The sequence below is a fragment of the Haemorhous mexicanus genome, chromosome Z (assembly GCF_027477595.1).
Source record: "Haemorhous mexicanus isolate bHaeMex1 chromosome Z, bHaeMex1.pri, whole genome shotgun sequence".
NCBI lineage: Eukaryota > Metazoa > Chordata > Aves > Passeriformes > Fringillidae > Haemorhous > Haemorhous mexicanus.
Window position 1 is genome coordinate 66,647,688 of NC_082381.1, and position 13,229 is coordinate 66,660,916.

Sequence of the window (13,229 nt, forward strand, 5' to 3'; positions counted from 1 at the left end):
AGAATATGACCTGACACCCTGTTGGTCAGGGTATTGTCCCATTAAGTGGTGACTGCAGTTCTGGATGGCAGATGTGGTTCTGTTGGAGCAGTGATCCTGTAGAAGGGTGAAGTTTTGCTCTGAAGGTCCCGTGGTGGTGTAGATGGGCCTGGTCTTTCTCTTGGAATCCAGTGGAGAAGAAAACTGCTCCTCTGGGAATCCAGTGGGAAAAGGCTGCCTATGATGTTCCAAATATCAGATTATATCCAGGTTGGAATGCTTAACTCCTCCCCAGGCAGAGCATCTCATAACGGGATGATGTAATTTTATCAGTCATGCAGTGAGACTCAATGGCCCATTAACAAAAGATACCTCTCTGGAGGGAGGCTTGATTGTGGAAAAGATAAAGGTAACTGCCCAATTAACAGAAGATAACTGCCCCACCTCTAACAGATGCTGATAGAATATACACCCTCAGCTACATCTTCCAACCTAAGACAGTACCTACACATAATAATGCATATAGCAACCAATTTCAAATTGCTGCATTAGGAAATTGGGATAAAATCATTAGCAGAGTTGGATTTTCTGTTGTTGTTTCAAGAGTTGTATTTCAATGGACTTTTTTTTGTCCAGCAAATTCCTGGGTAGCTCCCTATCCTTCCACCTTGGATCTAAGCACAGCAGAAAAAACCACAGAAGTCTGTAAGAAATCAAACTGATCATCCACTCCTGACTTCTTCTGGAAGAAGAAGTCTTTTAACCTGTTCCAAATAAATAAACTTCACTTGTATGAGGAAATCAATTCAAGAGAGAACGTCTTTTGAAAACGTATTTCCAGTCAGCTGTTGAAAACAAGTTTAGTTAGATGAATTTTTTAAACTGTGTTCGGATTGTTTTTAAACCGACTATTGCTGAAACCTTAGGCTGCAAACTACAAACTTTCACTTTGGGAAGTTGAACTATTCTTTAACTGTTACCTAATTTTGTGAAGGGAACCTCTGATAAAAGTGCAGGCTAAATGATGAAGAAGCTGCAGCTGTCAACTGAGGCTGCACTCTGTCCAGATAAAAACAGGTGCACATAAAGAATTCCACAAAGAACTAATAGGCCCCACATCAAAAATCATATGGGACTAAAAGGTGTGTGCAGGGCACAGAAAGAATATGTGGAGAATGAGTCATGAGTAGTGAAGGTATAGAAGCCCAGGGACTTCTTTGTTCTAGGTTTCTCTTACGACGCAGCCAGCTTAAGCTGTCTTTCAGGTACTGGAAAGTTCTATAAGGCCTTCCCAGAGCCTTTTTCTCTCCAGGCTGAGCAAACCCAACTCTCAGCCTGTCCTCATAGGAGAGGAGAGGTGCCCCATTCCTCTGACCATCTTGGTATCCTTCCTCTGAACTCACCATGTCCATGGTCTTCTTAGACTGAGGGTCCCAGAGCTGGATGCCGTAATCTAGTTGGGGCATCACAAGAGGTGAGAGGAGGGACAGAATTGCTTCCACTGACATGGGCCACTTCTGGTTAAGCTTCTTTGGATGCAGCCCAGGTTGTGAGCACAATGCTAGACCTTGAGTGTACTGATACAACTTCAGTACTCCTCACTTCTAGGAAAAGCCCAGACTGAGCAGCTATGTTTTGCAGCATTTTTTGTTGATCATTATTTTGTGAGTGAAATGATTTTCCAAGGCATTTGAATACTTCTGTTTGTTTCATTGTAAGTAGCTATGGTATTCTTTTTGCTTCTCAACTTTGATTAGGGTTATAAAAATAAGTACTTTAGTTTGGCAGGAAGGCTTAGAGCAAACTGAGTTTAAAAAGCATGATGGTAATTTTTTAAAGAATCATCTTTTAAGAGTTCAAGAGCAAGCAATTTCAAAGTATTGTAATTCAAGGAAGTGAATCGGAAGGCCAACTTGGCTGAGCAGGGATCTTTTTATAGAATTTAAATAAAAGTGGGAGGTGTTTGAACATTGAAAACAAGGACAAATAACACTGGAGGGTTTGCAGAGATGCTGTTTGCCACTGCAGGAAAGGAGATTTGTGTGGTTAAAGCTTGATGAGCATCCAAACTGGACAGCACTGTGGTGGATGACAAAATGGCCTTTTAAAAAGATCAACAGCAAAAGGATGTTCAGAGACAATATTGGTCTATTACTTGATAAGGTCAGTCACCTCACAGTTAGGGTGTGGACAGAGAAGAGATGTTCAATGCCTTTTTTACCTCTATCTGTAACATCATTGATGGGCCCAGGGACCCTTGTAGTCATGTGACTCGAAGGCTTTGTAAACTTTGAAGTTGTTCAGGATTTACTGCTCCAACTGAATGCACGTAAGTCAGTGGGGCCTGATGCAATTCATCCCAGTGTACTGAAAGAGCTAGCTGATCATTATTGTGGGTCCTCTCCGTGTTATTTTTCAGTGGTCATGGGAGTCTGGAAAGGTACCAGTTGACTGAAAGCTGGCAAATGTTGTCCCAGTTTTCAGTAAGACTAAGAGGAAAGACTTTGGTAATTACAGGCCAATAAGTTTTACTCCAGTGCCTGGTAAAATTACAGAGAAGGTTATTGTGTGAGCAAGGGACAAACCCTTGAGAGACAATACAGTCATTAGTCAGAGCCACAGTTGGTCCCTGAGGGGAAAAGTCCTGCTTAACCAGCTTAAGCTGGGAGTTGGACTCCATGATCTTTATAGATTCCTTTCAACTAGAAATGCTCTATGATCATGATGCTTTCTTCACTAGGTTTTTCATCTATTGTAGATAACTTATAATATCTGTGCCTATTGTGCATAGCTGTGATCTTTGAGTAGTAACTTGGGAAAACACATTAAAGCCATATTGAACTTCAAGCATTTAAGATTGTTTTGATCACTACAACTTTGTTTCCCTGTGCACGCATTAGGGAGCTAAGTAAGTATGAAAACACTGTAGTATCAAAAATGTGTACTTTTTTGTGCTTAATGAAAGAAATACTACTGTATTTCAGCAACAGTCTGTATCCTCTAAATACAATGTCTGAAATGCAACACTTGCTAAAATGCTTATTTTGCTGGGATTATATTCTTAACACATGTATTAACCTAGCAGAAATTCTGGAGTGATAGCTAGCAAAAATTGGTGAAATAGTAAAGCAATAGATTATGGATCTTGAATTTGAAAGTTTCATATGTTACATTACTTCTCTAGTTAGCTGAATGATACAAGCCTTTGTTAAGTAGAAGGCTCTGGAAGACATTCAGAGTTAATAAATTACATTGTGTTTCAGAGTATGAATAGATGACTCTTAAATGCTTCTTCCTCTGAAACAGTTACTGGTTGTATTAATATTCATGTCTGAATGAAATCAAAATTCCATTTACTTTTACTGAATTCCTAAAATTCTTTGTGTGTTAATTAAAAGTAATGGAAGATAACCTGCATTACTGAACTTACCTGATGTCTTTTTTATAAAGATTGTAAATATTGAAAGCAGCATATTAAGTTTTCATTTTATTTCAGTAGCACTTCCTTTAAAACGTCTAAATTGGTTCTTACAGATATAGTGAAGTTTATTACAATAGGGAAATGTTTCTCTATAATTGTCTCTTGTTTTCTTAGCCTCCTCCAGGAAATGTGAAAATGCCGAATGTACCCAGTACCCAGCCAGCAATAATGAAACCAACAGAAGAACCATCTTCCTACACACAAATAGCAAAGGTTTGTCTACAACTTTTAGGCACTAGGTTCCTTTTAATAATTATTATTTAAATATGCTTCTGGAATAATATATTTTGTAAATAAGTATTGCTTTCCAAATTAAAATTAATACTGCCTTTAATTAATTGGAAATAAGTGAATTTGTGCTATATTGGGTCAGTCTTCATAAGTGGAGATGCTTAATAATAGTGAAAAGACTTGGAATATTTATACCATGTTCATACTTTTTGTCAATATCTGGTGATATTTGTTTTGTTCAGGAGCATGCCTTGGCCCAGGCAGAACTGCTAAAGCGTCAGGAAGAACTGGAAAGAAAAGCAGCTGAACTAGATCGCAGAGAAAGGGAAATGCAGAGTCTCAATCAGCAAGGGGGTATGCATGAAAAATATACTTTATATTTCTGAAATTTCACTTTTCCTTAGAAACTTTTAATTTTACAGTGACATTGTGAAGCAGATTGAAGAGGGATTTTTTTAATGTCTTCAGGAAAAGGAAGTTTATCTCCCTTGAGAAGATGAATACAGTGAATAAACTGCACTCTCCTTTCAGATTTTCAGTGGAAAAATTTTAAATTTTAAATGTGGCATCTGTAGCATGTAATTCTCTTTCTCTATTATTCTGTACTGTTTTTATTCTAGATTAGTATCTGAGTAACCCTACTGAATAAAAATGGAGCATTTTGAGATGAAGTATAACCAACTTCTCAAAATAACATCTCGGATTTCTCATTTGTCTGTTTTCAGCTGTATGAGAACTCTTCTGGTTTTCTTTTGCTGTGTTACAAACATAATTTTCTACACAAATAGCAGAAAGATCTATTCTATTATTAAATTTTTATTAGATCTTTTTATATGCCACAAACACTGTGCGGTGGAAAATCAATCGTTTTTTACCGCATTTCACACCTGTAAGGTTTACATCCTCTTAACTGAAGATGCTTTGCTACAAGTACATCTGTGGGAATATTCCTTTTCAAAAGGAAGAACTTCAGACTGAAGTTCAAAAGAACCCAAAACTCAACAAAGCAAACCATTGTGTGTAAGGTTGACTTTATCTGGTCATTTCACTTTTATGTACAGTTCTGTTTTATTTTCACACGTGCTGGTCTTTTTTTGAATATGCAATGTTACAATTTCAAATTGCTTAATTCCTTAGTAATTCAAGTGGTCAGGAGATTTTGTAGACTAGAACAAAATATTTTCAGTTGGAAGGGACATACAATGAATCACAGAATAGTGGTTGGAATAGAGTTGGAAGGGGACTCTGGAGGTAATCTCTTCCAAGGCAGGGTCACCTGGAGCAGGTGATACAGGAACAGAAATGCATCCAGGTGGGTTTTGACAGTCTCCAGAGAGGGACGCTCCACAAAGCCAGTTTCAGCACTCTCAATGTAAAGAAGTTCTTCCTCATGGTAAATGAAACTTCTTGTGTTTTAGTCATTGCCATTGCTTCTTGTCCAGTATCTGGGCACCTCTGAAAAGTCCGGCACCATCCTCTTGGCACCCACCTTTCAGATATTTATGTGTATTTATGAGATCCCCTCTCAGTCTTTTCTTCTCTAGACTAAAAAGGCCCAGCTCTCTCAGTCTCTCCTTATAAGAGAGATGCTCCAGACCCCTCATCATCTTTTGGACCCTCTCCAGAAGCTCCATTTCTTTCTTGTCTTGAGGAACCCAGAATTGGACACAGCACTCCAGATGTGGCCTCACCAGGGCCCAGTAGAGGGGCAGGATCAGCTCCCTTGACCTGCTGGCCACACTCTTCCCAGTGCAGCCCAGGATCCCACTGGGCCTCCTGGCCACAAGGGCACACTGCTGGCTCTTTGTCACCTTGGGATCCACCAAGGCTCCCAGGTGCTTCTCTGCAGAGCTGCTCTTTAGTGGGGCAGCCCCAGCCTGTGCTGGTACTTGGGGTTATTCCTCCCCAGGTGCAGGACCCTGCACTTGCCCTTGTGAACCTCATTAGGGTTCTCTCTGTCCAACTCTCCAGCCCATCAAGGCCCAGCCCAAAGGCAGCAGAGCCTTCAGGTGTGTCAGCCACAGCCAGTTTGGATCCTCAGCAAACCTGCTGAGGGTACCTTGGATCTCTTCATCCAGGCCAGTGATAAAGAAGTTGAGTGAGACTGCACCCAGTATTGATCCCTGGGGAGCACCAATGACTACAGGTCTCCATCTGGATTCTGCTGCCCTGATCCTGACTCTCTGAGCTCTGCCATTCAGCCAGTCCTTGGTCTACCCCACTGTCCATTCATAGAAACCACATTTCCTGTGCTTGCCTATGAGGATGTTATGGGAGATGGTGTCCAAAGCCTTGCTGAAGTGGAGGCAGACAACAACCACTGCTCTCCCCTCACTTACCCATCCTGCCCTGCCATCACAAGAGGCTGTCAGATTGGTCAAGCATGATTTCCCCTTGGGGAATCCCTGCTGACAGCTCCTGATGACCTTCTTTTCTTCTGTGTGCTTGGTGCTGACCTCCAGAATGTTCTGTTCCATCGCCTTTCCAGAGATAGAGGTGAGGCTGATTGGACAGTATTTTCCTGGATCCCCCTTCCTGCCAGTTTTGAAGATTGGGAGTAACACTGGCTTTCCTTCAGTCATCGGGCCCTGTTCCTGTTTCCTATGATTTTTCAAAGATGGTGGAGAGTGGCTTAGCTGCACAGCATCTGCCAGCTCCCCCAGCACCTGGTATGGGTGCATCTCATCAGGGCCTGGAGGTGTAGCTTGGAAGGAGAAAAATGGCAGCTGGCCCCTTTATCTCAGGGCAGGGGAAAAAGGAGTTCACACCACAACTCAGGCAAAACAAATGGGAACCTGTGGAAATTCTGGCATTGTTGTTGTCCTCGCAGCAGATGAAGCTAGTGGATTTTGGTGTCCTTTCTTTTGTTGGCTCAGCCTTTTTACCTGAGGTCTTGGGCTCAGAGTAGCCCCCTGCTGCTCCACCATCTCAGCAGTTTGGATCTCCAACCAAAAATGCAGCAGAAGCAATTCAAGAAAAAAGCCAAAATGCAGCTGAAAGGATTCTTGCTGCAGCCTCCAGGCCAGGGCAAAGGAAGGAAAAAAAAAAAAAAAGAAAAACCATGCTTAAGCTAGCAAAAACTAATCTAGTGAAAGCAAGAATGTGATGTCCTGGCCCATACCACAGCCGCACACTCCAGAGAGAAGCTTTGAATTAAACCCATGCAGGAGCCCAAGGCTCCCAGCCCCTCCCCATGATTTATCTTAAAGCTACAGCAGCTGTTTCTGGGAATAAGGCAGATGATTAAGGAATAGAATATCATTGAAAAATCACCCCATGACAATTGTCCAACAACACATCTTTGTTCATTGACTCTTATACCGCTTGCATCAAAAATTGTCTTCAGTGATCTTCAGGAATTTCCTGGTCTAAGTATGCTGGGCCGTGCTGTCCTGCAAATACCAGGATCGTTAAATCCCCAGGAAAACTGGGGCCTATGATGGTGAGGCTATTGCCAGCTGTCCATAGAAAGCCTCATCAACTTCCTCCTGCTCATCAGGTGGCCTACAAGTAAGCACCCACAACAGTATCACCCATATTAGCCTGTGCCTTAATTCTCACCCATAAACTGTCAACTCATTTGTCTACCCCTGAATGGAGCTTGATACAATTCCATTTCTTTCTTATATGAAGAACAACTCCGCCACCTTGTCTCTCTGACCTGTCCTTTCTAAAACATTCACTGCCATGCATGCAATTACTCCAGTCATGTGAGCTATCTTACCATATCTCTGTAATTGCAATGAGGTGGTGGCCTTGCAACTACCGCAGATTTCCAGTTCTTATTTATTCTCCATGCTGCTGTGTGTGTACAGGCAACTTCAGACATCCAGATTCCCTAGATAGGTAATCCAGCATCCAGATTCCCTAGATAGGGTGTAACAGGATTCATTGTAATCATGAACACCCTTGATGTCATTAGCCCTGTGATTCTCATCTTGAGAAGCAGTCAAGGAACATCTGTTGATGCGCTGGTTGACATGACTTCATCCCTAGAAGGAAGCAATAGAATGATCATAGCCACTTTGGACCCTACCCCCTGAGTACTGTAGCCTAAAGTCCATCTCACCAAATTGGCCAGCATGCTGCCAAAGATTCTCTTGCCGTTTTTTAAGCAGGTGGATCTCATTCCTCCCTAACAAGCCACAATCATTCAAGCAAAACCCATTGTTATAAAAGCCAAAACCTTGATGGTGGCCAGGAAGGCAGATGTTGAGCTGCACAGTGTGGCTGCTTGTGGCTGTCCCTGTTTCTGTGACCAGGAAGATATATGAGAAGATGACTTGGGCACCAGTGTTTGTCACTTGTCTTGCCACCGCTTTATAGTCTTCTGTGATCCTGCATATTTTTTGGCTTGTGGTATTATTTGTACCCATGTGAGAGAGGAATAGCAGGCCAGCTGTGATCCATGCTCTTGACAAGTTGGGCTACCCTCTTGACAGCATCCTGGATCTTAGTCCCTGGTAGGCAGCGTTACCTCTTGTAACTCTCGACTGGACTGGTAGATTGTGTCTTGGGGACCCTAAGATAGATGCCTGCCACAATTAGTCAGTGTTTCATCTTACAGTAGCAACTATGTGCTGCTGGTCCAGATGTTCCTTGTTGGACTTGCTAATGGACATCTAAAGCCTTTAAAACATCATATCTGTTCTGGTGTGGATGTCGGAGGGTAGAGGTTGGACTTGAGCTCTGTATTTGTGGGTTACCAGGATTTAAGGTGTCTCACACTCAGTGATGTCCATTGTAGGTGTATGGTTTTGAAGCAGTTTCTCTCTCTCTAGTCCCTCTAATACTGCACAGCCTGTTGCAATTTGTCCACCTTCTGCAGCAGTTCATCAAACTATGCACATTTCATGCAGGTGCAAGCCTTTTCTCCAGTAGAAGTATCTGTATATCCATTGCAAACTACCATCTGTACTCATGTCTCTTTCCTTATCAGTTCCCCCAGTGGATGTATCAGTCGGACTTCTCTGGGGCTGTCTCAGTAGACACACTTGTTTTGATCCTGAGACAAGTGCCCACCATTATGGCAGAGACCTAGAGCACTTAGCACTTACCTGAGGCATGGTCCTATCTGCACATTGCAGCACCCTCCCTGCTCACCCTGCAGCATCACATCTTTTTGATGCACCATGTTCTGGTCACTCATGCTCCCTAAAGCTGATTAAATCTCCCACACTGCTCCTCGCAGTGCTCACTCCACTCCTGACTGTTTAGTGAGAGCTTCTGGGTCCTCACAGGGCTTTGGACTGCTGTTCAGGTGTCTCTGAGCTCAAGAAACCTCTGGACAGCTTGATTTCACCCCCAAAACTTACCCCGAAAACCTTCTTTGGTTGCTGCTGCTGCTCTCCTGACTGACAATGGCCATATAGTCCCACTGCCTGTCCACTTCAGTACCAATAAGTTAAAGCATGTTATTAAGGGCATTGCTCATATGCCCTGAAACAGTGACAACCTGAGGATGTTGACCACTCCTCTAGGAAACCCATTCTAGTGTTTGAACATTTTATTGGTAAGGAAATGCTTCCTGATGTCTTTTGTGAACCTACTCTGGCACAACTTTGAATTTTTCCGTGAATTGCATTTCTGGATCCCAGGGACATGCACACTAATATGGACTCTTTTGAAAACACCATAGAGTGGTCTTGATTGGAGAACAGGGTCTTTTGGAATTCTCTAGCTATCTGCATTCATTTGCCTTAAGATGCCAGCTGCACATCTAGGACACTGTTGTCATATGTTGTCTAAATTTGCTACAGTGAAAGGTCTTTGAGCTGGTACGTCACCTCAGCTTGATGTCTTTGACCTTCTTGGCTCAGGTTCTGTGTGGCATTGCATTTGACGTAGTAAAAGTGTGCTGCTTCCTATTTCAACTGATTCGTTTGGTCACTTGGTGATTAATAAATCTCTTGCATTCAGAGTTTGAAATGCTATGGCAAAGGTTTGTTGCAGTGGTTGTCTCATCTTAATCTCTGAGTCTGTGCTTGGTATGACTTGTGTTCAAGAGAGTGTAAACTCTAGCCTGCAATCAGATAAGCATTCAGGAAATCCAAGTGTCTGATCCTGTGTCCTTTGCAGTATCCTCACTGTCACACAACTGTATCAAAATACAGCGATGCTGTAGGGCATATTCTTTTTAGAAAAAGGTACTTACAGACCATTTCAGTAACTGTCTTTCTTGACACTTGCTGCCTTTTAGGTAAGTTTTGACAGGAAACCATACTGGAAACTAGAGATAACTTTGACACTAAAAATACCAGGATTCTGAAAATGAAGAATGCTTTTCAGTCCCTTATCTTTGTGTTCAACATACTTTGTGAGTGTGGAAATACTCATTTAAAAGTCAAGGAATTATCAGAAATTGTTTCTCTGTCCATATCTGTTTTGTGAAAAATTCTCTTACTTTTTAGGAAATGTTAGATTCCTGCTCAGTCTTGTACTTTCCTTGTACTTTCCTTGAGCTGGCTATGCTTAATTGTATTTATTTTCTGAAGTTTATGTTGAGAATTGCTCTTAAAACTCTTGGGTTTTGGTAGCCCAAGTTATCCATCCACTTGAGAAACTCATGCATTAAACACTTCAATAAGTTCAAATATGTATCTATTTCAAGTGTACAGAGACTGAAACTACATTATAAACACTTTTTTTCCTTTATTTTCTGTTTTGCAGGTAGAAAAAATAACTGGCCACCTCTCCCTGAGAATTTTCCTGTAGGTCCTTGTTTTTACCAGGATTTTTCAGTAGACATTCCTGTAGAATTCCAGAAGACAGTAAAGATTATGTACTATTTGTGGATGTGTAAGTATTTCCTTTTTAGGAATAACAAAGTGCCTGGTCAAACTTGGTAATATATACCTGCTACTTTGGCTTTTGGAGCATCTGTAATGAATAATTATTTTAAATCCAGAAGCCAAATATTGAAGCAAAATTTTATGTTAACTTCAGTTTTAAAAGTATTGAATTACATCATAAAAGCTTCCACAGAAGAAAAAGAAGGATTATCCTAGGGCAATTTGGTTCTAATTTATTGCAGTTGTCTGGTTTAAGTTTCTCCAGTTATAAAATCAACTTTGACCATTTATTAACATAGAAATAATTTTACTGGTTTTAAAATCAGCTTATATGTTAAGGAATAAATCTCAGACTTAGTATTAATAGACTTTTGAGTTCAAGATGTATAATATCCATTTACTTTAATATACATAATTTTATATATTTTAATATGGCTTTAATCTATAGCAAAGGCTTAATATTGTTTTACCCGATTTTAAGAAATAGTGTCAATTATCTGAAGAATCAATCCATACTAAAACTATCCTTTGTAGGCAAAAAATGCTCTATACCATCTTTTTATGATTAATTTTGCCCTCACTGGGGGTCTGTGTTTTTACTGGAGAAATGCTGGATTAAAGAAGTGTGCAGATGCCATACTTGTTTCTTCTACCTTGTCCACTGTGATTGATACAAGCCTAGTAAATACTCTGACAAAAGTGCAAGATTTAGATACTTTAATGCCTTTAATATATTTTCAGCCTTCCTAAGAAAATGGGGATTTCAGATGTTTTCTGAACTTTTTTTCATAGCTTAAGATGTAGTTAGGAAATCTCCATAATTGTACACGTTACTCTGGTAATCTTATTGCTGTGATTGAACCACGTAATTGAAACACATGAAATGAGCAGACAGCACTGAATCAAATCAATTCCACTTCATCGTAATATGCAGCTTTCTATATTCGTTGCTAGATCGTTAATCTTCAGGTAAGCAACTATAGAGCGTATGACTGGTCACTCTCATAAAATTGACAGATAATTGAGATGTACATGAAATCTAAGGTGAAATACTCAAAATTTTAGGATGGTTACCAACTCTGGCCATTTGCAGGACTAAGTTCTGAAAGGGCATATCTTTCAAATGTGAGGTGAAGTTGGGCAGTTACAATTGGAATATTAATACTCTTCTTAATTTTCCTTTTTATGGCAACAAGTAAGAAGAAATATTATATTATTTCAAAATACATAGGAACTGTGCTTTTATACTGACATGACTATCTTCTAGGTAGACTGTGGTTTTAACCAAGTCTTCTTGCACTCTTTGTTCTTTAGCTGTAGTGCTCTCTGACTTACATGTATTACTTGGGAAGGCAGGAATAGGGCATAATAAAGGGAAAGAAAGACAAAATCTATTTCATGGTTAAAAAAAGAAAGATAAAAAAGATTTGATATAGAACCCTATCCCTTAGGGTCGGCTGTTGAATTGGGGGTCTTTTTATTCCTAGGATTGCATCTATGTGCTTTGTCTAATTTCTCATTGATTGCTTATCTTCTGAGGAGGTACTTATTCCCACAGTAGACCTGCTTCTGCTTGCCTCTTTTTATTTTTCCTCTTCCAGAACTTCCTGTGTCTTGTAAGGTCTAGGGCTTCTGTGAACATAATCACATTTGGATAAATCTAGTACTGCATTCTCAGCACTTTATAAAGCAGGTCCTTTTCCTTTGTAGTAGCCCTAGGAACAAACGTATTAGTTTAGCTTTCTGTCTTTCCACAGTTAGTATTAATTTGATATCATCATTCTTGGTTTTTATGTCTCTGAGGAAACTTCTTTACCTGTTTAAGATCCATATGCTCTTCCTTTCATGAGAAAACAACCCTGTTTGTATCCCTATTTCATTAACTCATCCCTCTTTTCTCCTTTTGTATCAGAAGTCAGAGTTTTCTAATTCTTTAATGTGTTTTATCTTTGCACATTTTTTCTCCAGGGGAGAAACTTTTTATTTTTTTACAGACTGAGTGCTCACATGTTTTTGTGAGCTATAATAATCAATTAGCTATGACTTTTCGCAGTTGCTATTGGAGCTTTTCTAGTCTATCTTGGCATTGTGGCCATTGGTGCTTTAAGAGCTTACACATGAAAGTGACAGTTTTCCTAGCTCATGAACACTGAGCACTGATGTTTAGATCTTTTTGTGCTATTACTGTGTCCAGTGTCAAGTACAATGTCCTTGACTTATGCTAACAGTCAAAAACAGACTCAAAAGCATGTTTTCAAGCTACTTTCCCCACAGGCTGAAAGCATGTGCAAAATAAACACCACTTTGATTTTCAAAGAATATTTCTTATTTGAAGTTACGAATGGAACAGATTCTGGTAGAAAATAGTACATCGAAGTGCCATCTTTTTTCTTTTTCTGTTCAGGAGAGTTTCATCTCATCCTCTGTCTGAGTATATGATAGACGGGGTGTGTGTGTGGGTGTGTGTCTGGGAGGGGGTGGGGGGGTGTGTGTGTGTATCAGTCTGTGTAGATGTTTGTTCTGCCTGTCCCTGAGAACCTCCAATGGCAGATGCTTTACAAACTCCCTCCAAGCCTGTTTTCTAATGTATTGCTGTCTTTTAGAATTAGAAGATGCTTCTTGGTATATTAATTTAATTCTCTCCTCCTGTATTTGATCTTTCATGTTCTATCCACTGTTGCTATGGAAAATACATTTATCCCCATTAGTCATCTCCTTTTGCCTTACTTAGCTTATTTCACTCAGCC

At 40.4% G+C, this 13,229-nt stretch overlaps 1 protein-coding gene across 2 annotated transcripts in view; it reads left to right on the plus strand.

Moving 5' to 3' along the window:
* The window catches only part of SCAMP1 (secretory carrier membrane protein 1), a 49,276-nt gene that overhangs the window by 24,456 nt on the left and 11,591 nt on the right, over positions 1-13,229 (plus strand). For both annotated transcript variants that reach the window (XM_059836564.1, XM_059836565.1), the window contains exons 3-5: positions 3,575-3,673; positions 3,934-4,045; positions 10,361-10,489. In XM_059836564.1, the coding sequence (XP_059692547.1) occupies positions 3,575-3,673; positions 3,934-4,045; positions 10,361-10,489 (340 nt within the window). The remainder of the gene's footprint in view (positions 1-3,574; positions 3,674-3,933; positions 4,046-10,360; positions 10,490-13,229) is intronic.